The sequence below is a fragment of the Accipiter gentilis genome, chromosome 16, assembly GCF_929443795.1.
Source record: "Accipiter gentilis chromosome 16, bAccGen1.1, whole genome shotgun sequence".
NCBI lineage: Eukaryota > Metazoa > Chordata > Aves > Accipitriformes > Accipitridae > Astur > Astur gentilis.
The window spans coordinates 24,733,764-24,761,452 of NC_064895.1; the positions used below are offsets into that span (position 1 = coordinate 24,733,764).

Sequence of the window (27,689 nt, forward strand, 5' to 3'; positions counted from 1 at the left end):
GAAAAGTGTCAATTCTATTCTTGAGGCTACAACTGACACTGCTTCTGCAGTGTAGTGATTTGCGCCTGGATGCAGGTATAGTCCGTGCATCAGGTTGAGTGGTCTGGGAGACCCTCTGGCATTTGAAGATGTAACTTCAGTAGTGAACAGGTTGCTTCCCTTTATTTTGACTGACTAGTTCCCCCCAAAATCAGTAGTCCCACATCTTCTTATGTCACTTAGAATCTGTTTGCACCAAATAGATCTCAATCGAAAACCTCACTGACCTCAAAGCCAGACTCCTCAAGTCTACATGTTTGTCTCCCACTGCAGATACACAGATTATAAACTTACATAATGGCATTCACAAGGCATGTACCTTTCTTTGACACAGAGACAGTGTGAAACAGTGCTGCAGGGCAAGAAACTGGACTCTACGGGGTACTAATTATTTTTATACGTCCTACTTATTTTTTAAAAAACTTGTTCATAAAAAGAAAAAACCTACATTTGGTTAGCACTCTGCTTGCCAGTCACTGGGCTTGTTGCCTTCTTACCAATTGCTCTGGATACAAGCTTCTTTGAAGAGCGGCTTCAGTTTCATAATGCCAGTCCAGTGTCATTTTAATATCATGCTGTTACTGCTATATTTTTCACATCAGGAAATGAAAATGATTTTGATGAAGAGCAGTGCTGGGTTTAGCTGTAAGATAGGATTAGTCTACTTTCCAATTCTTGTTTCTAAACAAAATCCGTGCCAACTGGAAATTATCCAGTTGGTTGAAAAATGACATGGGAGCAGTTTGGTCAGGAATATTTGCTTTTTCACCCTGGGGTTTCTTCCATCTGCCTAATAAAACAATTATATCACTGTAAGACTGAAATTCCTTTGTCCGTATCCCGTCTAGTAGTGGACAGTACTAGCGGCTGTTGAGGCACATAGAAACCATTGCTTCATCTTCTGCCCTTATGTACCTGATACAGAGCCTGGCTCTGTCATCTCGGAACCCCTTCTTGGGTGCTGGGAAACTGCTTGCCAAGTCTGCCCCAAATCTCTCTTCTGGCCTACACAAACCCAATTTTCTGACATGTGCTAAATTCTTAATTTCATTAGGTACTGTAACACTATGAAGTTCTAGAGGCTAATTAAGCATTGTGGTATATACTGGAAATGAAAATACGCTGTTGCAATTTTTTTAATTAGGCAGGTAGACCAATGTACAGCATTTCTTTGATATTTCAGCATCTGTGCAGCTTGGGATCCTGGAGTCCTCTAACAAGTGAGACATCTGATGGGGGAGAAGACAGCCTCTCTTAAGTGTAAAAACATTTCAAGCACATTTTTTTTCACTGAAGTTTATTCAAACTGGAAAGCATCTTCGATTTTTTGTAGGACAATGCTGAAATGGGTGTTACAGTGACAGTATAGAAGAAGCATGGAGGGAAGAGTGCCTCATCTCTGTTTATGCAGATACTTTCCATCTATTTGCTTCCATGATCTGCAAAATCAAAATCACAGTATACTTTTTAGAGTGATAACAGCATTAAGATCATTTATACCCAGCAGATTATAGTTCATCTGAGGCTCCTCTGAGGGCACCAATCAGTGAATGTGGGAGAATGATATACTTGCAATGCCTTATAATTGCCTCTTTGAGTGCAGTATCATCATTTAGTCTATGGAATTTCTGCCATTTGAAGTTAGGACGAACAGACTGTTACCCGTAGTTATCCTCTCTCTTACTTTTTTTTTTTTTAATAATAGAGATATATATATATATATATATATATATACACACACCCCCACACACACTGGTGTCTTCCCATTTTTGGTAGCACAATTCCTGTTATTAGAAAAATCTATATCCTACGTAATAGTAAAAAAAAGATTTTTTTTCCCTTCAAATAAATGCATCAAGCTCAAATGTTTTCATATAAAGAATTAGTGAAGGAAGGACTACAAAGAGCAAAATAGGTTAAAAAGAAAATATGCAAAAATAATTGATGATGAAGATGGGTTTTCACTGGAAAGCTACAGAAGGAGACTTCATTGAATCATAAAAGCCTTTTAGGATGATTTTTTCTTCGTTTTCTTTTTATCTCTTCCTTGTATGTTTATTTCTGATACTTCTTTTGTATACTGTTAAGCTTGAAATGCTATTCACATGTAGTTTATGTAGGTTTGCTACAGACTCCACTCAGTCACTCAACTGGAGATAGTGTATTATTGTCCTCCATGTATCTTTATTGTATAAAGACTCCAATCTTGGAGGCTGTAGCTTTTAGGAGCTGTTCAAATGTATACAGACAACAGACCTGCTTGAGTAATTTGCAAATTAAGTGTAAGACGGCAAATGACAGATGGTGGGGACAGACTGGCAAGAGTAAGAAACAGACAAGTAGTACAACCAGAGTGTTAGACGGTGGTCACAGTACTGCAGATTCTGCCCACTCATTGTGGGCTGCAATGGTGGGGAGAAAGGCAAGAGAGAGTAGTAAGAGGCTCTTTGTTTTATGTTTTAGTGCAGAGGTGCAAAGTAAGACTAACGCCTTGAGTGAAAAGTGACTTCTACATTTTTGTCTCTCAGTAGACTGTTTTCCTTTGTATTTGAAGCTACATTTTAGCAGAGATTTTTTTTTACTAAACTTCTGCAGGTGTGTATTGGTGGGTCAATAGTTTTCCCTTGTACCTTTTTTTGACAGTTAAATAACATTTATGGAGAAGCACAGGATGAGATTCTCTTCTACTCTCTTCTTTGTTTTTTTTAATAGTCACTTTCAAAATTGTCAGTGTCCTTTCTAAATCCAGACAAGTTCAAACTGTATTTTTAGTCATGTTAGTGCAGTTTGGAGTTGTTGGGGGAGAGAGAAGGGAAAAAAAAATCCCCATGACCATGATGAGAAACAGCTGAACTGCTATAAATGTTCATCACTGTAGGCAAAATAGTAAATCAGGAAATGGCAAGGCAAGCACTTTATTTGTTTAAACTGTCCCATGGCTTTTTCTTGTTTATTTGTCTAGTTTAACTGGGTTGACAGAGACAGGGAATGAATAGTATGTATTTTATGGTTGTTTTACAACATTACAGTTCCAAGAGTATAAATAAAACAAGGTTTCTCAGCTCTTAGCATTCTCTTTATTATATTTCATTCTTGTATTTAGCATTCTGTTCAGTGAAGTCCTGATTCTGCGTCACAGACGGCGACAGACGTGTCCCCTGACACTTCAGCAGGCTCAGTAACAGATTTTTAAGAGACTGAGCTTTCTAGATGCTCTGACTTGGTTTTTGTATGCTTGTAGAAGAAGGATGCTCCTGAATGAGTTAGGGAAACACTGGCTCTACTCCCATGGTTGCCCGAAAGTGGGCACTGTGACTATAAGTGACTCTGTCCTCACCTCAGTGTCACCACACAGAAGACGAGAGTGGTATACCTCAGAAGGGTTGAGCAGATGAAACTTACGTTGTCAAAGATCAGTGCAAAATAGTGCAATAAGAAGATGGATATTTAGGTAGCATTTCTTACAGTCCCTTAGTTTGTACAGTTAGTATGAATATTCTTCACACAGCTTCTCATAATGCATAACTTTAATCCTAGTTTCGTGCACAAGTTTGACTACCAGTCCCTTATTATTGTCCCTAGCACTTGATTTGGTCTTTTTTTTTTTTTTTTTTTTTTGGCTTTTCCAGGAGTGCCAGCTAACTATTCTTATGAGAACTACTTGTGTGTGTCTACATTAGCATTTTTAGTCTAAGCTGGGGATTCTCATGAGGCAACTTTCCTGTTGATCTTATTTAACTGTGCTTTTTGTTCACATCACAGAGCAGTTCATGAACTGGATATCTTTGAGATTAAATTAATATAGAAGATGCTCTCCAGTAGTGTGCCTAATATGCTCCAGCTCCTAATGAGCATTCACTCCATGGCACCTAATCAGAAAGTCCTCAGCACCAGTCTGCTCCTACTGGAACACCCTTAGTGATACAAACATAGCAGCTATTGGTAAAAACTAATTAAGGTTGTTTTTCTTCCTTAGTTTTGTTTGCTAAATTAAGATAATAGGAACTTTAGGAATTACTGAAACAGGCTAAACATATACACAGTAATTTTTTCCTGTGCTACCAATTAATTGTTGGGCTTAAATGTTTGCAGCAACAAGACAAAATTGATAGCTGGTATTGTACTATGTACATTCTTAAATCCAATGCAGATGAGCTCCTTGGACTTCTTCGTGTCTTTGTTATTAGCATTATTTTTATCATTCTAGAGCCAAAATGTAAGCTGCTATTTGGAAAACAGAAATTGCATTAAATCCTCCACAAACCTGTTCTTGCTTTTTTTTCACTGCCAAATATGACGCAAAAGAGAAAAAAAAGACAGTATTGAGTGATGTTGCACAAAATGGTAGCTAGCACAGGAATCAAAAGTAGCTTCTCGGAGAACAAAGAACGATGTCTCTGCAGAATGCTTCCTAGTACTTGGGGGGGTGAAACTAATAGATCTAGTCCTATAATGTGCACTTGGCCAGCCGGTTTGAAAGAGCACTCCTAGTGTTTCAGGGAGCTAATATGGCATCTGGAACTGGAGTACTTCAAATATGGAGTGCTCAGAAAAGCTGTTGCTGGTGATACAGTAAAATAGCAGTGCTCATATAAAGAAGAAATGTAAAGTGTGGATTTTTCTTTTAGCTCAATTGTTGGGTGTGAAATTGAATTGAGAAGTCTCCAAACTATATTAAATCACCCCCTTGGCATTGCCACAGGAACAATTTATTTCATCTTGAAGGAGCCTTTGGTTTCCAGATCAGTGGAGCTAAGCAGGAGGAATGTGCGTCACATTGAGGTAAACAGGGATGTGAGCTGGTTAAAAACAGAAAAGGCAACGCAGCAAAATTCTGTGCCCCTGACATTTGTCAGCCTCTTCCGAAATGTGAATGCTGTTTCCATTAAGCTTTGGGGCAGATATTATCTCTGTACTTTTTGTTGTGCTGATGAGTTGGAGCTGAACATAAATGTATTTATTTCAGCTGCTTTTTCAAGAGGCGAGTCTGTCTTGTTTTGTGTACCAGGAGGTTTGCAGTGCTATTGCAGTGCTATCATGCCCTGGTGGACTGTCTTCATGCCGGAGGACTGGTAATGAGGGATGGCTCTTGCTGCCTCAGTCCCAGTGTGAAGTGGAACTATCAAGCTTCTTCCAGTTTCCCACCTATTTTTGTCATCACAAGTTTTTGTGAGATGATGAATTACAAATGTCTACACCACACTGTGCGATGTCTGTTACACTTTCTCAAAGCCTGTCTCTGGAACAAGACACTGAATCTGTAAGCATTATATCAAATATTTCTGCTGTCAGAATGATTTTGGCACAAAATGAAGGCAAAGTCCTGGATGTGGCCTTCAGGATCTAGAAGTTCTATGCAGATGCCTCCAAAACAGCCCTGGTGTGTAAGGGTAACACGGCAGCATGTGTGAGCCATGGACCAGGGCTGTGTGCTGATATGCTTTGTGGCCAACGTGTGTTCTGTTTAGGGTTGGTTCACTACAAAGAGCAGAGCAACAAGATCACTTAGCATCACATCTGGAATACAAAATGTGTATTCGTTATGTAGTAGAACTTAAAGGTATTAGGATCCTCCTTAACATGAACAGGATAGCAATAGTGCAAGCAAATTGGTCTTGATTTAACTGGAGAGAGCAAGATTTAATGCATTTTTTTAACCTGCCCCTCTCTAAGTCCAACTTGTCCAATTTTTTTTGGCTCATACTGTTTAATTTCATCTTTGGCTCACAGTTTACCTGACCTTCACCTGTTAAAAACAACAGAAAGCCAAGCACAGAACAACAAACTGCATGAACTGGGGTAGCAAACCTGGGTTGATTTGTTTGGGTACTGAGGCAATTGTGCAATTTTGGAAGAGGTTAGTTAGTTCTGTGTTTAATGTAAATAAATAAACCTAAGCTCTTTTCACTCCTATCTCAGTGCTCTAATCTAACTTCAGGAAGAGATGAGCAGAACTTTGCACTGAATTTCAAGGTGAGAAACACACTTTAGACAGTACGGTAACCAGGCGGTCATTGCAGACTACTTTGTAATTCTGGTAACCTGACAAAATACCTAGTGTTCCCCTCTTCCCCCCCCCCCCCCCCCCCCCCCCAATTTCTCACATGTAGAAATATTACCATCTTAAAGTGTACCCTGATGAATGACAGGTGGAAGGACACATTTTTCTATTGCATTTTTTTGTTGCTCTTTCCACCTGGGATTGTATAAGGGATTCCCTTTGATAACAGAAGAAAATTTCTACAAACCAACATTCAGACAGTCGTATTCAGTCTGAATATTTTATTCAAATAATACCCTGTCTCACTGGTAAAGAGGGAGTAGGCAGATCTGACACTCTTGGCTACAGCTACCTTCAGTGAAAGGTAAAATAAAAAGCTATGAGGTGGAGACCTGTGCCTTAAGGTGGTCTCTGAATGATAAATTTATCTTTTATTCTCCTGCCATTTCTTAAAAGTATGAGAACAGGACCATGGGAGCTCTTTATTGATGATCGTCATAATTGGTTTAAAATATTTTCTCACTTCAGCACTCCTGGAATTTTAACTGAGAATCAATAGTGCTTTTTCATATGTGCTTCCAAGTTTCCTGGTAAGTTTTACCTTTTTAAAAGCAGATAATTTGATCATTGATTAGGCTGTTGTTTACACTGGCTACTTGCAGGAGTTCTTGCCATTTAAGGAATTTTCACACGTGAGTTATATCAAGCTGCTTGCTTGTTTTCTGTCGCTCATGAAATAATTATTAAAAGCACTTGAGGTGAACCCAGTTCTTTAAAGTCCTAATGAGACAAATCAAGCCCTTTTTCTTTTTTTTTCTTTTTTTTTTTTTTCTTCAGGACTACAGAAATGCATACTGCTGTCCTGCAATCTTTCCTTCCTGTCCTTTTCATGAAAGTAATCAGCCTTTTTGCTACTTCTGGGCCAATGGCACTTTGAAATTTTATGACTCTAGTGCTAAATAACCTCCTCAGTTTGAGCCTAAATCTTTTAATGGGCAGTCTTCACTTCATACCAACGCTATTGGTTGTTTTAATTTGGATAATCCCTTTCCCTTCACATCATTTACTGATTTCTTTATACTTAGATGTAGCACATCGTACCTTAGTTTCTGTTTCCCAAGGCAAGATCATCCACCTTACCTGTAACAAGCTCACCACTCCTCATCATCCTTGCAGTCTTCTTCTGTTGCTCTTCCAGCTTGCCTCCATCTTCCTTAATCCTGGATGAGAAAAGCCATACACAATATCCACACTAGGTCATTACAGTACCTTTCATGTGGCATTGACATATCCCATTCCTGAAATTACTTCCAGCTGATATTTTCTAGGCTTCTGTATTATTATTTTTTAAAAAATGTGTGCCACTTTAGTTACTCCTTTATATCGCCTAGAATTAACCAGTGTGCCCATCCTCTTTGCTATAAATGGGGAATTAATCTGTTGGTAGAATGTTTTTGTTAGAAGACTTTGGTGCATGGCCTCCATATATTCTATGAAATTCCTTCTTTCTGCAGTGTTGCAACCAGTGTGGCTATGTGGAAACAGAACTGAGATGAGTTTATTTCTTACAGAGAAATTTATATCTGGTACAGAACAAATTTCAGGGAAACCATATTTCATAATTGTCAATTATATCTCAGTTTCCCTATTGTATACAGTTGGTTGCTTGGATTATCTTTTATATACATGAACAAGAAAAATTAAAATGGGGAAAATGCTTGCTTTATTTGCTTGCAAAACTCTAGGAAAAAGGATTAGACTAAAGTTTTAAATCGCAGCCATCTCCTAAATCAAATGTGTAACAAGGGTGATAATGAGCGTAAACACACTGAACAATAAAATGTAATTTGTGTTCTGAGTTCTAGGGCTTTAATCCAAAGCTCACTGATGTCTGTGGAAAGACTTCCACTGATTTGAATTAGGCCTTGGCTTTTGTCCTGAATGAACACAATACCAGTGGAGCTATTCATGAAAGAAATGTTTGGAAATAAATCACAGGAACTTGCTGTGTCAGAACCCAATTCACTTGCTAATTCAGGCAGTCATGTTTTACAATGCTTGTTGTGTCCATAGTTTGTCATAGTCCCTCACATGAACTAACCAAATTCAATCTTAAAAAAAAAATCATTCACCACTGCTGCTGTAATTGGAAGGTTGTTTCTGGATCATTACTCTGATGTTTGAAACCTTCTTTAACTTATAGCCTAAACCTATTTATTATGCCAATTGTTTCCACTCGTTTCATGCCAACATAGTCTTCCAGTCTATAGAGTATACTTTGTCTTTATTCTGTACAGTTCTGGTAAACTACTGATGATTGTCCCATCTCCTCTCAGGCTTTGCTTTGTTTTGCTAAATAAGCCAAGCATTTTCATTTCTTATTCAGTAAGTTATTCATTCCCTGTAGCCTTTATCTGAATCTATTCCCGTTTGGCTTTATCTATCTGGGATACAGGCAACAAAACCTGCATCTTTAATGAGGTATAATAGTGCTCCATATAATGTTGTTAATACTTTACATGCTTTACTAGAAATACTTTTCCAAATGCATCCAGTATTTTGTTTGCCTCCGTATGGCTGCATTTCACTCATCACTTCTGTCATGTGACTTATAGGATCTTGGTTCCCAGGTGAGCTCCCATTTAGTAGTAGAAATAAGTTTTTAGTCCATGAGTGCACAGCTTTGACCTTGTACTCCAGTGCTCACTTCTTCCTTGGATGGTGCTCTGTTTGTCCTCTGCACTGGCTGTCGTAAATGATAACAATCAAGCTTGAGTAATCAGCAGCCTTAATTAGTATGTTCCTACTTTGTGCTAATTTTGTTAATTAAAAAAACCCAAAACAAACCTCTAGAAATTGCTAGAGGTGGTGAATGATGGCTGATGGGAGCTGATGGAAGGTGACAGGAAACAACGGGGGAAAGGTGCCCAGTGTTGGACAAAGAAATAGTGAGATGAAGAGAGGCCATGCAGCCCAGGAGGGAGAAGTGAGAGCTTCTGCAGTACTGGTCAAATGAAGGCTACTCACATTCTCCAGAGTGTTAATTGGGTCTCACGGAGACATACCTGGGATGGATGAAGACATGCCAAAATCCTAGAAATAAATGCATCGCTCATGACTTCATGCATTTTGACTTTTTAAGAGTAGCAACACTGCTGCTTAACTTTGGATGTTCCTTTATTTTTGGGGGGGAGTTTTCAAAGTATTCTGAAAGTTTGAAGACCTATTTTCTAAAAGCATCTTAAAAAATACTGAATCCTAAAAGCGCTTTAAAAGTCTTGAATTGAGGGGATTATGAGTCTTGAATAATTTAGCCGCAAAACTTGAAAGGGATGGAATTTGCTTAGGTCTTTAAAATGTATATGATATATTTTCTTAGAGATTGGAATGACTCTGAGACTTTTATTGAGATAAGTACATTCAGCAGATATTAGAAGTCACAGGCAATAGCAATTAAGACATATGGGAATTAATATCAAGCTGGGAGGCTCAAGATGCAGCTGAGGGCCATTAACTGCAGTTGATGATTAATGACCTCTGCTGAGGTCATTATTATTATCAGCTGAAAACGTGGAAAAATTCAGATGTATGAATCTTTTTTAATGGGAGATGCAGTTTGAGTCAGTGCAGTAGGTGCGTCTCCACTGTGAATAGATTGTGCTGTATTAATATCAGAGGGCTTCATTCCCCTCCTCCCCCTTGGCATTTTCAGGAGTGTTAATCAAAGCTGGATCTCTAAAGCTGCTCCAGTATCAAATTGAAGAGTAAGCAGAATAAAGTCCATAGTGCTTTAATGTTCTCCCAGTATTACATTTGGCGTCCAGTACTTAATCAGCTTTATTTAGAGATATTCCCATCTGTCCCTTTCCGTGCCTAATGAGAGTACGTCTCAGTATTGTCCCGAAATGTGCCCAGAACATCCCTTGTGCTCACTGTTCTTGGACCCACATTTGAAATCTTGTTCTCCCTTCTTTTGCTTTATGGCCCTAACGAAGATCTAGGTTCCACATTGTCGTATATGCTGTGCAAAAAGAGGGCCAGCCCACAGGACTGGCCGATGCAAGAAAATACTGCTGTGTTGATACAGGGAGAATCTGTTTCCTAATAAATTGTCAGTTGTAATAGATACTTACTTCCTAGCGTTCAGACAAGTCCATGCATGGTTTCTTCCACTGTTGGTGAAATACTTTTTTTATATGATGAATTTCTAGATTTATTTTTTTTTATTGTTGACTTGTAGGGAAACTGAGAGCTACTACAGGGGACTAGGAAATGTTCACCTTGCTGCTTATTTTTAGCTTATGTGAGTTCTATTACAATACCTTGATCATCTCTCTCTCTCTCTCTCATGTATGTGTATGTATATAAATAACTTGTTCTCTCATACATATATTTATGTATTTAAGTTTGTTTACTTCAAGGTGCTTTTTTAAAAAAATTGAAGTCTGAAATAAGTAATATAGGTAACATAAAGACATAAGCTTAGTCGGTCACTATTATCTTTTATTTAGATTATCCACACTACTGCATGTTTCTGAACGCTGCATAAGTCCTCCTTATATGCTGGTCCCCTGTCCCTTTCTCTCCCTTCCCCCAGCCCTCTTTCCCTGGTCATTGTGAAGGTTGTAGCATCAAAATTCCAAGCAGGACAGGACTGAGATGACTGCTGCTTTTGGCTGACCTTTATACAAATGTCACTGGATGTAGAGTTCTGCTCAGGAAAATGGAATTTTGCAAAACTGTAAGCAAAGCAGTTAAAAAACATAACTCAGGTGTGAAATGTCAGCAATTTGAACATTAGGTGGTATGACTAGACCAGCTTGTACAAACCTATCAACTTCACGCTGTTTGTGGGATTACTGCGTGCCTTTATTCACCCTCAACCAAACCACTGAGCTCTCTCCTCTCTTTTTTTTTTATTTTTTTCCCTCCTCCAAAGTATCTCCTGTGGTGAGAGGAAGAGGTGAGTGAGGTCAAGCAAAATGAAATGAAAATCATGAAAGCTTAATAGACCACAGGGAGGTTCCTTTGAAAGGGTGCCAGAGATGGACTATCAGTTATGGGGAAGAAGACCACAGAGTTGGCAGTGAATGAAAGGAGATCTGCTACATGCGTATTAGTGTTTAGTACTCCTTGCCACGAAACTGGTCTGTTTCCCTAGTTAACTTTAACAAATGTATCATGCTGACAGTGCTATTGGTGCTCCCTGATGCAGCTTCACTGTGCTTCAGTATACATTTTTCTAAGTAGTTCTGGATTCTTTGTCTTGCTTGTAAGATCAACAGATGAGAATTGAAGTATTGATGAGATTACATAAATTGCATTTTCTGTTTCATCTTTCTGCAGCCTCTGCCAATTATCCACTCTAAGGGATAAGAAATTGTTTTCCTGGATGAGAAGGAAAGAAGTGCTTACTTGCAGATATATCAAAGAAAACGTCAGGTTACTGTAATTATGCAAACACCTGATATAATAGCCCTCAGCATGTGGAATGATGTGGCCAATCATCTCAAACACTGTTTTTTTCAGGTTAAAGAACTCTTAAAAGAAGGGGCTTTGCTCTGGCTGATTATCCATCTTCTAAGACTTCCAAGTCTGGGTTGCAGTAGTTAAGATACTAGGACTCACTGGGTGGTAGTCTAAAAACTGAGTAAGCACAAAGGCTAGACTAAATGATAACGGCTCCCTTTCAGTCTTAACATTTTATGAATCTATGCTTGTGTGAATGAAAAGACCTGTGCAAGTGTCAGAATTGATTTAAGGACTCTGGTTTTATTTGATGATGTGGAACTAGTCCGCTGTGTGCACATAGTTTACAGAGAAATTGCAGAGAGAGTCTGATCCTCCAAGGCTGCTAACGTACCTTGAATTTCTGCTGATCTCTAGGTCCATAGATGTGGTACATTTCAGACCCTTCTTTTACAATGTTGAAATATCCGTATTTGTGTCATGTGCTTTTGAACATGGAGTTCTACAGCTGAACATTTTTAAGCCTGAAATTTGTCTTTGGGACAGGTCACTGTTTTCAGTTATTTACTTTTTCCCTGCTGCTACAGGAACTCTCAAGGAACGAGTGTGTATCTGCACTAAGTATGTAAATGCCAAAACATCCAGAAAAACATACCATGCAATACAAAATGACCCTGCAGTGTTGATGTGAATGTAACCCTCAGTTACAGTGCACCTGACTCTGTCTGCTGACTCCATTGTAATTTAGCACAATGTTTGCTTTTGTACAGATAAGACCACAGTTGTCTGGTCTTTTCAGTCATATGCCCTTTTCAGCTTCATTTCATAAGTCACTGTCGCAGTTTTGCTCAACTTTTAGGAGAAGTTCAATAGCTGCTGGGTTCTCAATTTGAAGACTCCTTCCCCCAAACATTTTGCAGAGTTCAGCACTTCCAGACCAGTGCTTTTCTTAGTGTCTTTTTACACAGCCCTTATTACTCTGTGGACACCCACCCCCAAAGGCCCCAGGCTGAAACCTCCTAGTTAAACAGTTGTTGTCAAGTTTCAGATTATCCTTGGGCACAGACTGATGTGACAGAGCACAAAGTTAATCTTCAGCATTATTTTTTTTTCATTTGCAGGAAAAATTTGAAGGCTTGTTCCGTGCCTATGATGACTGCGTGACATTCCAGCAGTTTAAAAGCTTCAGGCGTGTGCGGATAAATTTTAGTAGTCCCAAATCAGCTGCTCGTGCCAGAATAGAGCTGCATGAAACACAGTTCAGAGGGAAGAAGTTAAAGTTGTATTTTGCACAGGTAATGAAATCTGGTATCTACTTCTATGTTAGCGCATAGCTTTTATAGAAACATTGTGCAGTAACACTGCATAAAAGTGATAAAGGTTTCTCCCATGCCCAATCTCTCTGCTAAAAGATTACTCAAACATCCTTATGTTGCCTGAGCTGTACCTGCCCAGTGGGTCTGCAGTAAATCTCAAGGACCACTTAGGACCCAAGTTGCTTATTCAACACACAGAAGTTATATAGCTTAGAACTGATTTACAACTGATTGGGTATTTTCTGTGGGTAACTCTCTAAACTAGCTGTAAAAAAAGCGGTAAAGTATCATAAGTTCATAAAAAAAAGTAGGGCTGAATTATTTGACTGCAACCCATAGCCACAGTCAGCCTTCCTCCTGCCTTTTTTTTTTTTTTTTTTTTACTTACTGGAAGTATGTGTGAATTTTCTATTAAGTTCAAGTAAAAGGGAGAAGGTGGGGGAGAACAACACCCCTTAGGCTGGGAGCGTAGGTGATTATATCCATCTGTTGGAAGTGTCAGGTGGGGGTTCAATTCTTGGCCAAGGGAGAGAGAACCCAGATCTCCCACAGCCTGAGTGAGTACTAGGCCCCAGCCAGGATATAGAAAGGTGAGGGAGGTTGAGAACCCGACCACAACCTCTTCTGAATGTATTTTAATAAATTGCTGTGGCCACTGTGGCTTATGGGATATTCACTAGTGCTTAAAAGCAATGTAAGTGTGCTTTAAGCTGCCAGATTGGTCCCTCAGAGGTCTTAGGGTAAAGGCAGGGTCATCTGAAGGTATCAAACAAACCTAGGAGGCAGTTACATTTTGAGCCTCTACAGCCCGGTCAGAATAGGAGCTGTTTTGAGCTTAGGCAGAGCAGAACCTCAGGAACATGGGAAACTACAGTTGTGAAATATGCTTAATGGGTTAGATGAGTTCAGAAGATCTTACAGTTGGATTTAGGTGTTGACAGTTACCTCAATCTCATATTATATGCCTTAATCTCCTAGATCTGGCTCTGATTTTTTTCTGAAAGGTTTCCAAACCTGCTGTTAAGCAGATCTCAGAATCATTTCACTCTAACTGCACAATCAAGAGGTTAGTAGGAAACTTAGGATAACACAAGAAAAAGAAAAATGTGCAGAGTAGTGATTAGTCTCCATATCTAAGCTGATTTCCTACAAAGCCATTTAGGTATCTGCACTATGCTCTCCAGTACATGCAGTCTTAAAAGAGCTTGTTAGCTGTGTCCAGGGAATGAGTATGTGGAAGCAGCACAGTGTCTGGAGCAGTGTATGTTTGTATGGGCCTCAGCCAGACTGAATAAGCACTTCAGAACTAGAAGATGTGGGGAACATGGAGTTGAAAAACCCAAACTGGCTCTTTGCAAAACCCATTGTGGTATAGCAGGGTGCTGTCTCAGGCTTGCTGTCATGCAAATGCAGTTTATTGCTTCTGGCTCTGAGCTGGTTGTAAACTTGCTCAGGTATGGCTGTAGTATAATTCATTTATGTTGAGACTTCTTTAATATATCAGAAAAAAACAGGAATTAAACTAGATAATTTAAGATGGAAATAAAATGAGAACACTTAGTTGCAAATTACTAAGGAACATGATAGGTTCCTTTATCACTTCAGCTAAAGAAAACAAATCTTCAGAAACCTCTCTGAAATTACTGATAAAGCCTTGGTGCAGGACTTACTGGTTTCTTGTTTAATGTCTGGTTTTATTTAGGAGTTTAGGCCAGTAGATCACAACAATATCTTTTCCGCCTCAAAAATCTCTGAACTAGCAGCTGTGGATACCAAAGCTTTGCATGTATCCTCAGAGAACGTATACAATAGGCACAAACATTGTAGCTTTGCTCATATAACAGCCCCCCACAGTGTATTTACTGTAGAGAAACCATCTGTAAGGTTGAGATGAAATTCATCTCCAGGCCTTCTCTGCTGAGACTGACGCTGAAACCCTGCCTGGGTGGCATTTGGTATTAGAAGTGTATGATTTGAGTAATCATTCCATTTACCCATCCTATACTAAACAATGTATTTGTTATGCTTTAAAGATTCAGACCTCTGAGACAGATGGAGACAAGCTTCATTTGGCACCACCGCAGCCTGCAAAACAGTTTCTCATCTCGCCTCCAGCCTCCCCACCTGTAGGGTGGCAACCAATAGATGATGCAACACCTGTCATCAACTACGACCTCCTTTATGCAGTTTCTAAGCTAGGACCAGGTAAGCTTTTGGTCCTTGTGTGAAAATGTGTCAGAAAAAGCAGACGAGAGAGTAGCAGTGTAGAGAATAACCATAGAGGAGGTTGAGGTAAAGCCTGTAAGTTGCATTAAAGCTTTAGATTTAAGTTGATGCATGTCAGCTGGTTGTTTGCTTAAGAATGAGTTTTACCATATGTATGTTCAGAATTAGATCCTATCTGCAGCTCATGAGCGTGAGTTTTACCATATGTGTGTACAGAATTAGATCTTATCTGCAGCTAGTGAGTGCTATTTGATTGAATAGCAGATCAGAGCTTGTTTACACAATTTATTGTGCTTGGATTTGTGCTTAGATGAGACAACTGATGGTTTATGTGGGGACTGGACAAATGCTTTTCCATGAACTTGAGGAGTTTTTGGTTTAAATCACATCTGCTTGGTACTGCTTTCCAAGATGCAGAATACCTCTTCAAATGTTTAGGCATCACTGCATCTCCACCAGAGTGGAGAATCTCTCACGTTAACAAGTTTGTCGAGACAGAACTACCATTCCCCAATCCTAGCGGGATTGCTCTGTTGAGACTGCCCATTTTCTGTTGAAAACTGTATGCAGAAGGAATGGGATAAGTTGTAGCCTCTAGCAAAATAGGATAGATGTCAATGGATAATGCAGATAGACTTTCTTCTGTGTTTCCATCTTCAGCTAATGCCAGGAATTGAAGCTAGCTGGGATTTTCAAAACAATCCTTTCCCTAAGAAAATGCTCATCTGATGAAACCGAAACTTTTCACAGGAGAGGATTAGTTTTGATTTAATTAAGTCATCTTTACAAATAGTTTTCTTTCAAAGCTGTTGAAGCATCCTCTTTTAAAATTTTCAAAATGGAAAAGGTTCCACTTCTAGGTCTAAGCAGTATCATTTAGAAATTGTCTAATTTACATTTGTAAACGATAAGAAAAAAATAGCTTGTTAAATTATTTTCATATTGAAATAAAACACTTCAGATCCAATCTAATAACAATTGGGGGGTGAGCTCATGAAAACTTATTAGAGGGGTTTTTTTAAATTCTTGTGGGATGAGAGAATTTTTTTCTCCCCAGCTGTACTGAAGATGCTGCTCTCTTGTTCTAAGACTAGCTTCCAAGTGCAGACATCTTATCACTGGGGCTTTTGTGTAACTGCACCAGAGTAACCCAGAGCTGAAGTGCATGGGGTGCAGAAGAGATGAGTCATGATTCACAAGGTTTGCAGGATCACCTCATATCTTTTTCACATGGGATCTCTCACAGGGGGAAAATATGTATCAGCAGAATGTCAGAGATTCCTGTGTTTTATTCCTCTTCAGCAGGAAAGCCATAGAAAAGGGCTGTCAGGTGTAACACTTTTTACTACATTGCTTATTATTTCCAGAATTGATGCTTTGCTTCTAAATTGCTGAATAAAAGAAAAACAAAAAACTCTTTTTTTTTTTTCCTTTCCTTTGATGCAGCAGTGTTATAAATGGAAACATGTAAACGAATTCCCTAGCTAGCTGGGTAATAAATCAATTCCTGTTCTAGAGCAGTGGAATGTGAAATATCACTCATTGTCCCACACTCTGGGACAGCTTTGCGTGAAGGTCATATTCACCCGTATTTAAGGAGCCTGCAGGGAGCAATATGAAAAGTCATTGTGTGCTCTCTTCTTTCTATTTTTAGCCCTTGTTAGAGAGATCAATTTTAGTTAACTGCAGAGGCGGTTTTAAAATAGTGTTGCAGTTCTCAGTTGTGCATTTACTATGTTTAGAATTTCATTGAAAAACAAATCCCGCCAAAACTCATTTCTCAGTATCACATCAGTAAAACTTACTGCTGTACATCAAATGACACTTAGTCTCAGCTAAGTTAGATTTTTTTTTTTCATTCAGAAAACACAATTAAAAAATATAACTACAGTTTGTCAGCTATCAAAAAAATACTCACTGGCACAGTTGTTTATGGAACTCTGAATGTTGTAACCCAACTTCTATGTCTTTAACTTGTGAGGAATCTTTCCTATATTAAATACACTGATTTGGTAAGATTAATATCTGAGGACCAGGAAAACTCATTTGAGCGTGTGAACAGTTTCTTTTATGTCCTCAGTACAAGATGAGTTTTACTGACCTATTTTGCGGGAATGTAAGATACACCACTTGGACACAGACCCATGCTACTGTCCCATTCCATGAATAGAGGTCATCTTTCACAGTACGCTGCCATAATCATCATAGCCACAAAATTAGAGACTAAAACTGTCCCTAGGCACAAAGGCTGGGAGATTTGCTCCAGAGTAAAACGAATAGGCTAGAAGCTAGTTAACAGATTTGCTGTGTGTTCTCTTTTTCCAAGCTCAGTTTTGGGACAGTTTTGGGGTTTTTGTTTGCAGCCTTGTGGCTGCAGCAATGACTGTCTTGGCATCCGAGAGGTCTAACGAAAAGATTTCTTTTTGCTGTGCACAAAAGGAAGCTGTCTTATGGTCATTTGACATTAAATTGAGACAGGTAAGGGTGCGTTTACTTGTTAGGGAAGACCATGGCATGTTTAATTAAGTTTCTGGTTGATTGATGTATATTCTTACTTTCTGCAGATGTAGACATTGAGCTTTAAACGAGGCATGACTAGAATGCCGTAGACCTGTCAGAGCCAGCGACTGTGACTGTGCCTGGTTCTGACCACCAGCCTACAATTTTTTCAATATATTGCAAATAAAGAAGCGTGATCATTAATCTCTTTGATGAAGAACACTTCTATTGTCAAGCAAACTTCCAGTAGTTTAAAATACTGATGAAGATACAAAGGCATTGCACTGAACTAGGGTGGTAGTTTGGCTGTTTGCCTATCAGGCCCAGGTTGTGTCTCTGCCTGGCCTGACTTGCAATGTACCAAGCTGTTGGCTCGTGTAGGCCCTCATGTCTTTTCCATAACATTTTATAAGGTCTTAATTTCATCCCGCTGAGGAATACAGGAAATAATTTTATATGAGAAATGTTTGTAAGGGGGACGGGGGGAATCTCCAGGTCTAGGCTATGTGTATGCAGCAGAGCTGCTCCTCTCAAAGTTACAGTTTATGAACCATCACCATCTTGCTGGCATTAGAGTAAGTCCTTATTTTCTGGAAAGCAGTCCTACCCCTCCTCCCTGTTTACCCCCAACCTGCATATTTCTTCCCTCCTTCCCCCATGGCCTCTTTCAAACCTGTTACCCCAATTTCTTCTCGACAGACTGCCCTGTATTCCCTCACTTTCTAAGTCCACGCTCTTCAGAGTGCCTCTCCCGAGGGTCCCAGGTGCCACCCTGGCCTCCCCTTGCCAATCTCAGCCTCTGCCTGCTGCCCACACAGCGTTTGCCCAGACAAAATTGCCTTTCTCCTGTGGCTTTGATTCACAGATCATGGCTCCACTGATGAGATCTGCGCTATGCAATAACACATAATGTAGGTCAGGGTCCTGAGTGCTTAACTGCTCCATGTGCTCCCCAGTGCAATTTCTCCCTCTGTCACTTAGCACTCGCCTCCACAATTTCAGGCACTATTTGAAAACCAGTGCAGGCTGGGCACCATCTCCAGCAGCCCATAGAGACAAATTTGTACCAGTTTCAGTTCTCTCCACATTTCCCACTCCTTCATCAGCATTCCAGCAGGCTTTGCACCTCCTGAATGCCTTCAGGCTACGCTCCGGGTCATGGAAAATACATTTTTCACATTATGAAAGCACCATTCTGAAGTGTTACAACACATGATGGCTCTTAGGTCCACAGTGGTACCTCTTGGGACACAAAGGAGACCCTGCAACAGTCTGTGCCACTTGGCTGCTGGGTCTGCAAATGATTAGTGGTCAGAGGAGGGGTTGCGTCAGGGTTTCCTTTTTGTCTCCGAGCCATTAAGAGGTAGCCGTTCCTGCCATGCTCTAGCTGGGTTTCTTGAGGAGGATGTGTAGCTCTTGCCCCTGCTCCGCCCTTGGTTTGGCTCACCCTTGCAAAGGGGAGGGGAAAACGGGGAAGAGCAGGACCCTGTCCAGTAAATGCTGCACGCAGGGATTTCAAACCATGTCTCACACGGCAAGTTTTCTATGCCCAGGTGTTTTCAAACTCTCTTGTTTGTTCTCACTGATTGAAAGGAAATACTAAATACTTCACATGACTTCCAGAGAGGATTAAAAGGGAGTGGAGGGCCAGGCAGATGGGTGATAGATAAAATTTTCCATCCCTGCCCTTCCTCTCCCCTGTGTTCTGTGCCTGCTTCTGCCCTTCCCTCTCCTTACCAGGGGCAGGGTACAGGAGAGCTGCTGGGTGTAGTAGGAAGCTTTCCCTCTGCCTGGTTCTGCCAGTGCAGAGAGGAGGGTGCCCTTCACCTGCAAACATCAGTAATGGACTTCCAGAGAGCAACTCCTCCATATTGCGCATGGCAGATCCATCCAGCAGAGGTATTATATGGGATGGGTTGTAGCTCTTTCAGCATAAACATGCACCCGTACAAAGGACTACCCATTATTTGTACCATATTTTTTGTAAAGCACTTGGATGAAGGGATTACAAGGGGAAGGTATTTTTATGAAGCTGATGACACGTTTAACACGGAATGGACAGCTCTGAACCCATTAACCTTTCACCATGAGTCAGAATCAGGGATGAGGTAGCTGCAGAGTACCATTACCATTTCTTCATTATTAATTAAGTGTATGAACATTCTCTTTGCTGGACAAAAGTGCCTCATTAGACGAGAGATGCACCATCAAAGTTCATAGTACTGATTCACAAAGGGATAGAAAATCACATGCCATTATTTTTAATTCTAAAATACCCTAAGTTGCTTTTGTGCTGTTCTTGGGGTCATCTTATTTGCGTCACCTGAGGCTGTGGGTTTGCTTGTGGTAAATGTGGTCACAGAAGGTAGTGCCAAGTGACATAAAAGCAGCTAGGCCCACTGTTGAATGGTGAAACTTCAAATTCCTGTTTTTTTTCTTATGTGAAGCAAATGAATAGAGGGACATTGCTGCTATTTTCAGGGGTTAGGAACCTTTTCTGACAAACCTATATGGTGGAGGTGCCACAGCTGAATTCTTCCCTGCATTATATCCTGAAGGCAGAGTTTAGATGTTCGAGCATATTTGATAAATTTTGTGATATTTTTCTGAGTAAATTTATGTGAGCTTCCATTGTTATCTCAGCTTATGTGAATATTTAAACAACTTAATAATAAGGGATAGAGACAGCCCAAAGACTGCTGGAGGAGAAAGACACCTCTCCCCAAGAATCCTTTGGCTTAGCCTGTAAGAGTTCTCCAGGCAAGCGGGAGAAGCAGGAGCAGTGGGGCAATGTAAGGCCTGAGAACGCAAAGGAGGCAGCATCAGAGACAGCTGAATGAGATAGCTGGAGAAATGCTTGAGTGGTATTAACTACAGAAGTTGATGAGTCTTAACTATGCTAACTTGACTTGCTACTCTTAGTTTGGGACAACCTGTATGTCTTGTAAACCTAACTCAATTGCAGCGATTCAACCATTACTCCACTAGCTTAACTGCTGCAGATTTAGCTCAATTTTTTTTTTATGCTGGAGGTGTTGTTTAAGAGGAAAGAAAAAAAAAAAGCAGAAGGGAAGGGTTAATCTGGCTGTTATCTATTGGATTTTTATTTTGTACTTATTACCCTAGTATTTTTCTGCAAACAATGGTTACATTTAGGAACAAGACACGGCTGTATAAAAGTCCCATAGTTACTGTTGTCCTGTTCCTAACTCAGCCATAAAAAGGTTTTATGCAGTTTGAGCCACAGTTCTGTAGGCATGAATAATTGTGAGTACAGAACTGAGTCTGCAGCTCATTTATGCTCAGAAATAACTGTATGCCTTAAAAACCTGATTTATAAGTGCATCACATTTTGATTTGCAAAGTGACATTAATTGCTGTTGCAGTTACTTGTGCCAGAGGCATCTGAATATTTTTTCCTTGTGTCTGTAGTTATTTCCACTGTTCTTTTTCAGGAGAAAAAGTCCTTCTGGGAAGGATTTGAACAGTAAAAGAATGTGGCATTTGAACTGAGATTATTACCTTTTAAGAGGGCAGTGAATCTGATTTATTTCATGGTGCTGGTGTATGAGGCAAGGGCCCAGCATTGTGTGTGTGCAGCACTGCAGAGCTGCTTGTAGCTGACAGTGACCAATGTAGCCTTCGGTGCTGGTTGGCAGCATTGACGTCAGACCATAGCTGAGAAATTAGCTGAAGCCCGGAGGGAAAATAAGCAAAGAAAAACCATATAATTTCTCAATGCAGCACAACCAAGCTATTTCTCTTTTTATATTTTAGCCTATCAGCAAGACCTGTAATGCTTTGCTCAATTTGGATTCAGAGGAAAGGTTGCTAAAAATAGAGCAGTTAAATGTCAACATTAATGGTATCACAGCAGTAAAATATTTCTCACAGCAAGATGCCTGACTTATAGCTATTATTCACTAGTTGCTGACTGTTTTTTAGGCAAAAATTCAGAACGTCGTCTAGTCGCAAGCCACCCAGTCTTATTTGAACGAAGAATTTGTCAGCACAAATACCATGCGATGACAGTCCCAGAACTGTGTGTGCTAATGCAGGGCCAAACCTGCAACCCCTTCCTCACATGAATTAATCTGCCACAAAGTTGCTAATAAATAAAAGTCCAAATTAGCAACATGAGCAAACTGCAAGTGCTTTGGGGTAGGGAGGGACTGCCATTTTACTTTCATCGTACAACACCTAGCCCTGCCAGGTTCTGCCAGTGATGCAGGCGTTCAGGAGCTGTTGCACCATGAATACAGGTCAGCTAGGTATATTAGGCCTCATCTTCGTCATCTCAGAATATTTTTCAGGAAATATGCAGTGGTTCTGGACCAGTCTTAGGAAGAAAAAAACAAACTATCAGGTGTGCGTGTGGTCACTGTAAGCCTATTTCAATTTAACTGAGGCTTGTGGGTCTTGGAGATGAGAGTGATGAGAAATAGTCCAGAAGGGGGCAAGCACAGTATCTGGAATGGTTTCTAGTTTTCAGTGCTGTGAATGGGTCTTTGTCACATCTGAAAGACCAAGTCATCCTGTCAGATATGTCACCATTGGGACTTTTTTTTCTTTACTGTCTTAAACTAACTCCTTGCAATTTAAGAACCAATACCTACTTACATCCTGTGTACAACCCAAAACACATGTAGTGCCAACAGACTGAATGCAGGACTGGAAGTCCAATGACTGATCTTGATTTTCCTTTGTTTGCTTGTGGACTCTTGCAAGTAACCACTTAAGCCATATTAATCTTCCTCACAGGAGTACTGGGTGGAGATTTAAATAAGGAATGTATATTTAGAAAATCTAATTACTGTTTAAGCATTTAGCCTGCTAGTGAGCATTTATAGACTGTACTCTGTAGTCTCATCTGTAGAGACAAAATTTGTTTCAGTCTCAGCTAAAGAGCTTTGAATCTCAAAATCCGTCTGGAGCAGATACATGTATTTTTTTATTTCTGGAGCAGTTGGACCAAGTGTTGATGTCTGTCTGGAGGCAACAAGCTGCAGAATCTAGTGGACTTTAAATGGGACTGGAGCCATGCTAGACTGAAAGAAAACAACAACAACAACAACAAAAGAATAACCCTAACCCAACAGGTGTGACATGACTTCAGACCAAATGTTTGATAGGTTGGATTCCAGTCCTTCTTCTTAGCCATGAACTTCTGTGTTCTCTCTCCTCTTTGTACTTTTTTTTTCAGTGCTGTTGGCCACTAATATTGGTGCAAAACACCATTATAGACACCAAGGTATTTTATTATGCCTTACAGACCAATGATCACTGCCCCCCAGGGGCAGGATCCCCAGAATCTGTTGTGACAGCTGATATTGTCTAGCCATGCTTGCCCTCACCTACATTTAGGAGCAGCACACGCTCATCTGCCCTATCCAGGTACAGGAGTATTCTGCAGTCCAAGAGCGTCATGGTCTGCACTGCTACTCAGACTGTTGTCTTTTGATCTAACTATTTTTCTCTGCTTCCAGGGGAGAAATATGAGTTGCACGCAGGAACAGAGTCCACTCCCAGTGTGGTAGTGCATGTCTGTGACAGCGACATGGAAGAAGACGAGGACCCAAAGAATTCTCCAAAGCCAAAAATCATTCAAACTCGACGCCCTGGTCTGCCACCTCCTGTATCTAACTGAGCCTCTCCGGCAGAAGCAGCACTTCTCTCCTCCAGCACAGCTCTTGGTTTTTGTTTGCTTTGTTTTGTTGAAAGGCAGCCATTGCCTTTTGAGTACCAGACATTAAACTCATTGAAATCCCTTTACAGTAATCAAGCCTATGTAATAAAAGGGCTAGGAAAAAGATCTTTGTATATGTAACCATATCACACACCAACTAATAGATTTTTCTGGAAAGGACAAAACAAGGCTGAAGAAAACAAGGGAGGGTTTCAGTCTGAGGATTTTTTCACAGCTATAATTTGCATGCTGAAACACCACTACCAGAGAGATCATTCAGGGTGGGCAATTAGGCTGATAGCAGGCTTGATATTCAAACTCCCAGAATACTTGCTATTGCCCTTCATCAAGCAGCCTGCTCCTCTGACCTCCTCAGTTCCCCACCAGACCTTAGTCTTTTCCCCTTTTTTTTTTTAAAGGGGGGCATGTGTGTTGGTTTTAATCTACTAGCAGCTTGGTGGCCTTTTCATCCCCCTGGAGTTTTCTGTAAGGAATACTATCTTTGCAACATTTTTAGAAACATCAGAAAAACACCCTCTTCCACCAACAGCTGTAGAGTAAACTCATCCTTAATGGTGGCAGGGATGTGAGACAGAGCTCTCTGGGCTGAGAGATAGCAGCTGGCTGGAGGGTCTGGTGTCTTTCAGTCCTTCTCCCTAAGGAGGAGGGAGCCAGAATATCAACAGGGATTGTCATTTTATCTTCCATAAAGGTATGAGTGGTACTTCTGAGTTTGAGGCAGAAGGAGAAACTGACTGCTTATTTAAGGAGGGATTCATTGCTCTCTGTCGTAGCTGTAAGTTCTAGTAATGATATAGGCTGAATGCTTTCCTAGTGGTGTGTTGAATAGCCCTGAAACTGTTAGTAATTACTCGTACATCTCTAATATTCAGACCTTTTCCTTACCCACTTCCTGTGCTTTAAAGCCCTTTTTGAGCTGTATGCAGTTTGGGTTTGTGGAGGTGAGGAGAGGTTAGTTGGTGTTCTTTTGTTGTTTTTTTTTCTCTTTTTTTAGGCCAAAGAAAACAGGACCATAATTACACACTTGAAATTAGACTGCATGCAATTGAATCCCCTTTTTTCACTCTGTCCTGCATGTTTCTTTCACTTGCAATGTATACTGGGTTACAAAAATTGTTCTGTGTTTTCATCATGGCTGACAGCAGGCAGATACTGGATTCGCTGTCTGGCAGACCTTCCATGATGATTTTTTTTTATGCATACTTGTCCTTTTGAGAACATATTTTCTAGACATTTGAGCTCAGATTTTGCATATATTTAAGCATGCGCTTAATTTATGCACATGAGTAGTTCCACTGAAATTAATACTGCAGAAAACTGAGCATATGTGTAAGATACGGTGGGATTTTTAAGCTAATTAGCTGCAGCTGTACTCCCAAAAGTGACTATAAAATGGCACAGTGAGATTCCACGGTTTAAAATCCTTTACAAGTTAAAATAAGTAAATACATCTTGGAAGCTCATTTTAGGATCTGAAAAGTCAGCTTAGGTTCTGTAATCAAGATTTTTGTCATAAAACCTAATGATCTGGTTTCTGAGGGAGGGTTCCATTCTACCCTTAATTAGCAGTGAGGCTACAAGCTTCAGCAGAGTCAAGTCCCCCTTGCTGGGGTATTGGCTCTCCAGTACTTCCAGGAAGAAAAGCATGTTGCTTTGTCAGTGAAGACAGGAGATGCCATTCTCAACATGCACGGTGAAGGACGTTCTGAGAATGAGGACTTAAGCATTCTCATATAGTTCATTCTGCGACCACCACAGGCCCCTAATAATCCTGTTGAGATGTAGTGCTTTACTTAGCGTATATCTATAATGTGATACTTGTTACTGCATTATGGACATCGTTGTGCGTGTGTTATACTAATAGAAGCACATTAAATACAGCAGAGACTGAACAAAAACTGGGGCTTTAGTATCCTCATGATATCTGTGTAAAGTTGTCTTAAAGTAACTCCTTAGAGGTTTCACTTCAATTATTTTTTCAGTGATGCATTTAGAAATGGTTTCAATAAATAGTCACTTACTACCCTAAGACTGTAACCTGATGTTCCTGTTGAAAACACCGTCATAGGCCACCTACAATATTTCAGAAGTAACACCACTGTCGTTTTTGAGAACATACAGAACGCTAAGGTCCATGGGTTTTAGACCAGTATAAACAGGGAGAGAAAGATTTAAACGCCTAAGATTTTTTGTTGATATATGCTGTATAGAAGAATTTACTGGCCACATCCTCGATTGATGTAAGCAATCAGACATCTTCTCCAATCAAAGTTGATACTCTGGATTTTTTTCCATGCAGAAGTGTTGGAGGCTGAATCTAGCCCTTGTATCCATGTACTCAAACTTTGGAGACTTGGTTCTGAACTACGGACTTTGGCCTCAAATTATGTAAAACTATACTGCAAATTAAAGCATTGGATCTTAAATGTTCTTTCTTCAAAGTGCATTTTCAGACATTTAAAACAGGCCCCTTTCAATGACTACTCTTTGTCTTCACAAAACTATCTAGTACTACCCAGGAGGGCGTGGAACATGGCTCACTGGTTAAAGCACAGAAATAGAAACACAACTACAAACCTGAAAACTCAAAGAAGCCTGTTGTAACTATGGTCAAAGCTTATGTATCACCTTTATGTGATAAAATAATGGTCATCAAGGAAAAATGTTTCAAGTATTACGGAATAATGTCCCCATCATAAAAGTAACAGGATTTGTGACTTAAAGAGAACCTGGTATTTTGCTAAAGGCTGGTTCTTGCCTGGCACAGAAGAAAGGCTTCTTTCAAAAAAATGCTGACCATCTGGAACAGTAAATGCCCTATTTAATTCAGTAATTCACAGGCAAGAGTCCCTACTTACTTCAGTGGGAATTATCTGTTGTGTAGCATCTATGAACTCAGTCCCTCTGACTTGCACTTTTCACAGGGTGTCCGCAGTGCTAATGTAGATTTCTCTCATGTCGTAATAGTATAAATAAGAATGAAATCTCTGTGTTACATTGCAGCTTCTGATGCACAGTGACACAGACGGCATCCTTTTAATTTCCTTTCCAAAGTGGGCGCCCATGGGAGCGGCTGGCAGTGATGCCCTGGGGCCCTCTTATGGGTGGACATTGCTCCTGCTGCTGCTTGGAAATAGAAGGAGGAAATCAGGGGAGTACAGTTGCTGTTTCTGTTGCCTGCTGCCTGCTTGTCCTTTCTGACCTCTTCAGATATGAAATCAAAATTTTAATTGCTTCCTAAGTACAGTTAAAAGGATGAAAACATTGACAACACATGGAGAAAGGTTATTTTGGAATCTGCTCTTTTGGAACAAAAGAGCAAAGAATTTTTGTGGCCTTGATTTTTGTAATTAAGACAAGATAGTACAAACTCCCCCCTTCCTAACGTATACGTACACACTCAAGTACACTTTGTTTTCAGCGAGAAAACATGGCAAGAGCATCAATCCTCAACCATAACAAGACTACAGACATAGTTATTGTAGAGTGCTTTATATTATAAAAATGTGGCCCACGCATAAATTGTTTAACATTTATTTAATCCTAAATAGGGTGGGAGAGGTGGGTTGTTTTTATTTTGGTCTTTTTCCCCCTCCTTCCCATTCAGCAACAGTGAAAAAGCTTTCTGCAAAAAGAAAGACTGTTCTTTGTACAGAGTAATGGACTGAACCATCTTGCAAGACTTGATTACAGTGGTATGTCTGAGCACTGTGACAGATTATGTTAGCGTTTCCATTATATTGTACATACTTTTGAAATATTCTATTTAGTCATATTTTATAGGAGTATTAAAAAGCTGTTGGCTAATTAATCACTTTTACACTTGTATAATTCAGAGCTTAGTTTGAAAAATAAATATGGCAAACAATATTTTTGTGTTCTGCTTGCATTGGCATGTTGAAAGGCAACATTTAAAGAGTTAAGCTCTATTAATAAACTGACTAGTGTGGTATATACCGCTGCGCTCTCAACTGGTAGAAGTGAAAATGCTTAAATGGGTGACATAGGTCAAACTGTTTCAGTAGAAATTAGGGGGGGGGGGAATAGCCCTCTTATTGGCAGGTTATGCCGTGTTCCATTTTAAACTGCTGCAGTTTCACAGAGTCATGCGAACTTGCACTGGTTTGCTGTGGATTTGGCTCGGTGTGTGCAAAAAAAAGAACACAGCGCAGTCCCTGATGAGCAAAAGCACATCCCTGACAGCTAATGTGGTTCTTACTGTGCTTTTGTAATAATGGCTAAATACAGTGGGCATGAGTGATTGAATAAGAAACATTGTAGCATCCAGCTACCATCCAGGCTGGGGAAAAAGTTCTATTAACATTAATTATTACGAAAATTGAAACTAATTGTTTGTAGTCTCTTGTGTCAATTTGTACTGGATCTTGCAAAGGATTGGAAACCAGGAGATGAGTTTGCTGATTAACCGTCT

At 40.0% G+C, this 27,689-nt stretch overlaps 1 protein-coding gene across 2 annotated transcripts in view; it reads left to right on the top strand.

Moving 5' to 3' along the window:
* RCAN2 (regulator of calcineurin 2) overlaps positions 1-27,127 on the top strand; it is a 90,522-nt gene extending 63,395 nt beyond the window's left edge. For both annotated transcript variants that reach the window (XM_049818521.1, XM_049818522.1), the window contains 3 exons: positions 12,631-12,804; positions 14,859-15,030; positions 23,037-27,127. In XM_049818521.1, coding sequence (XP_049674478.1) covers positions 12,631-12,804; positions 14,859-15,030; positions 23,037-23,197 — 507 coding nt within the window. In that variant the 3' untranslated portion in view covers positions 23,198-27,127. The remainder of the gene's footprint in view (positions 1-12,630; positions 12,805-14,858; positions 15,031-23,036) is intronic.
* The last annotated feature ends 562 nt before the right edge of the window (positions 27,128-27,689 follow it).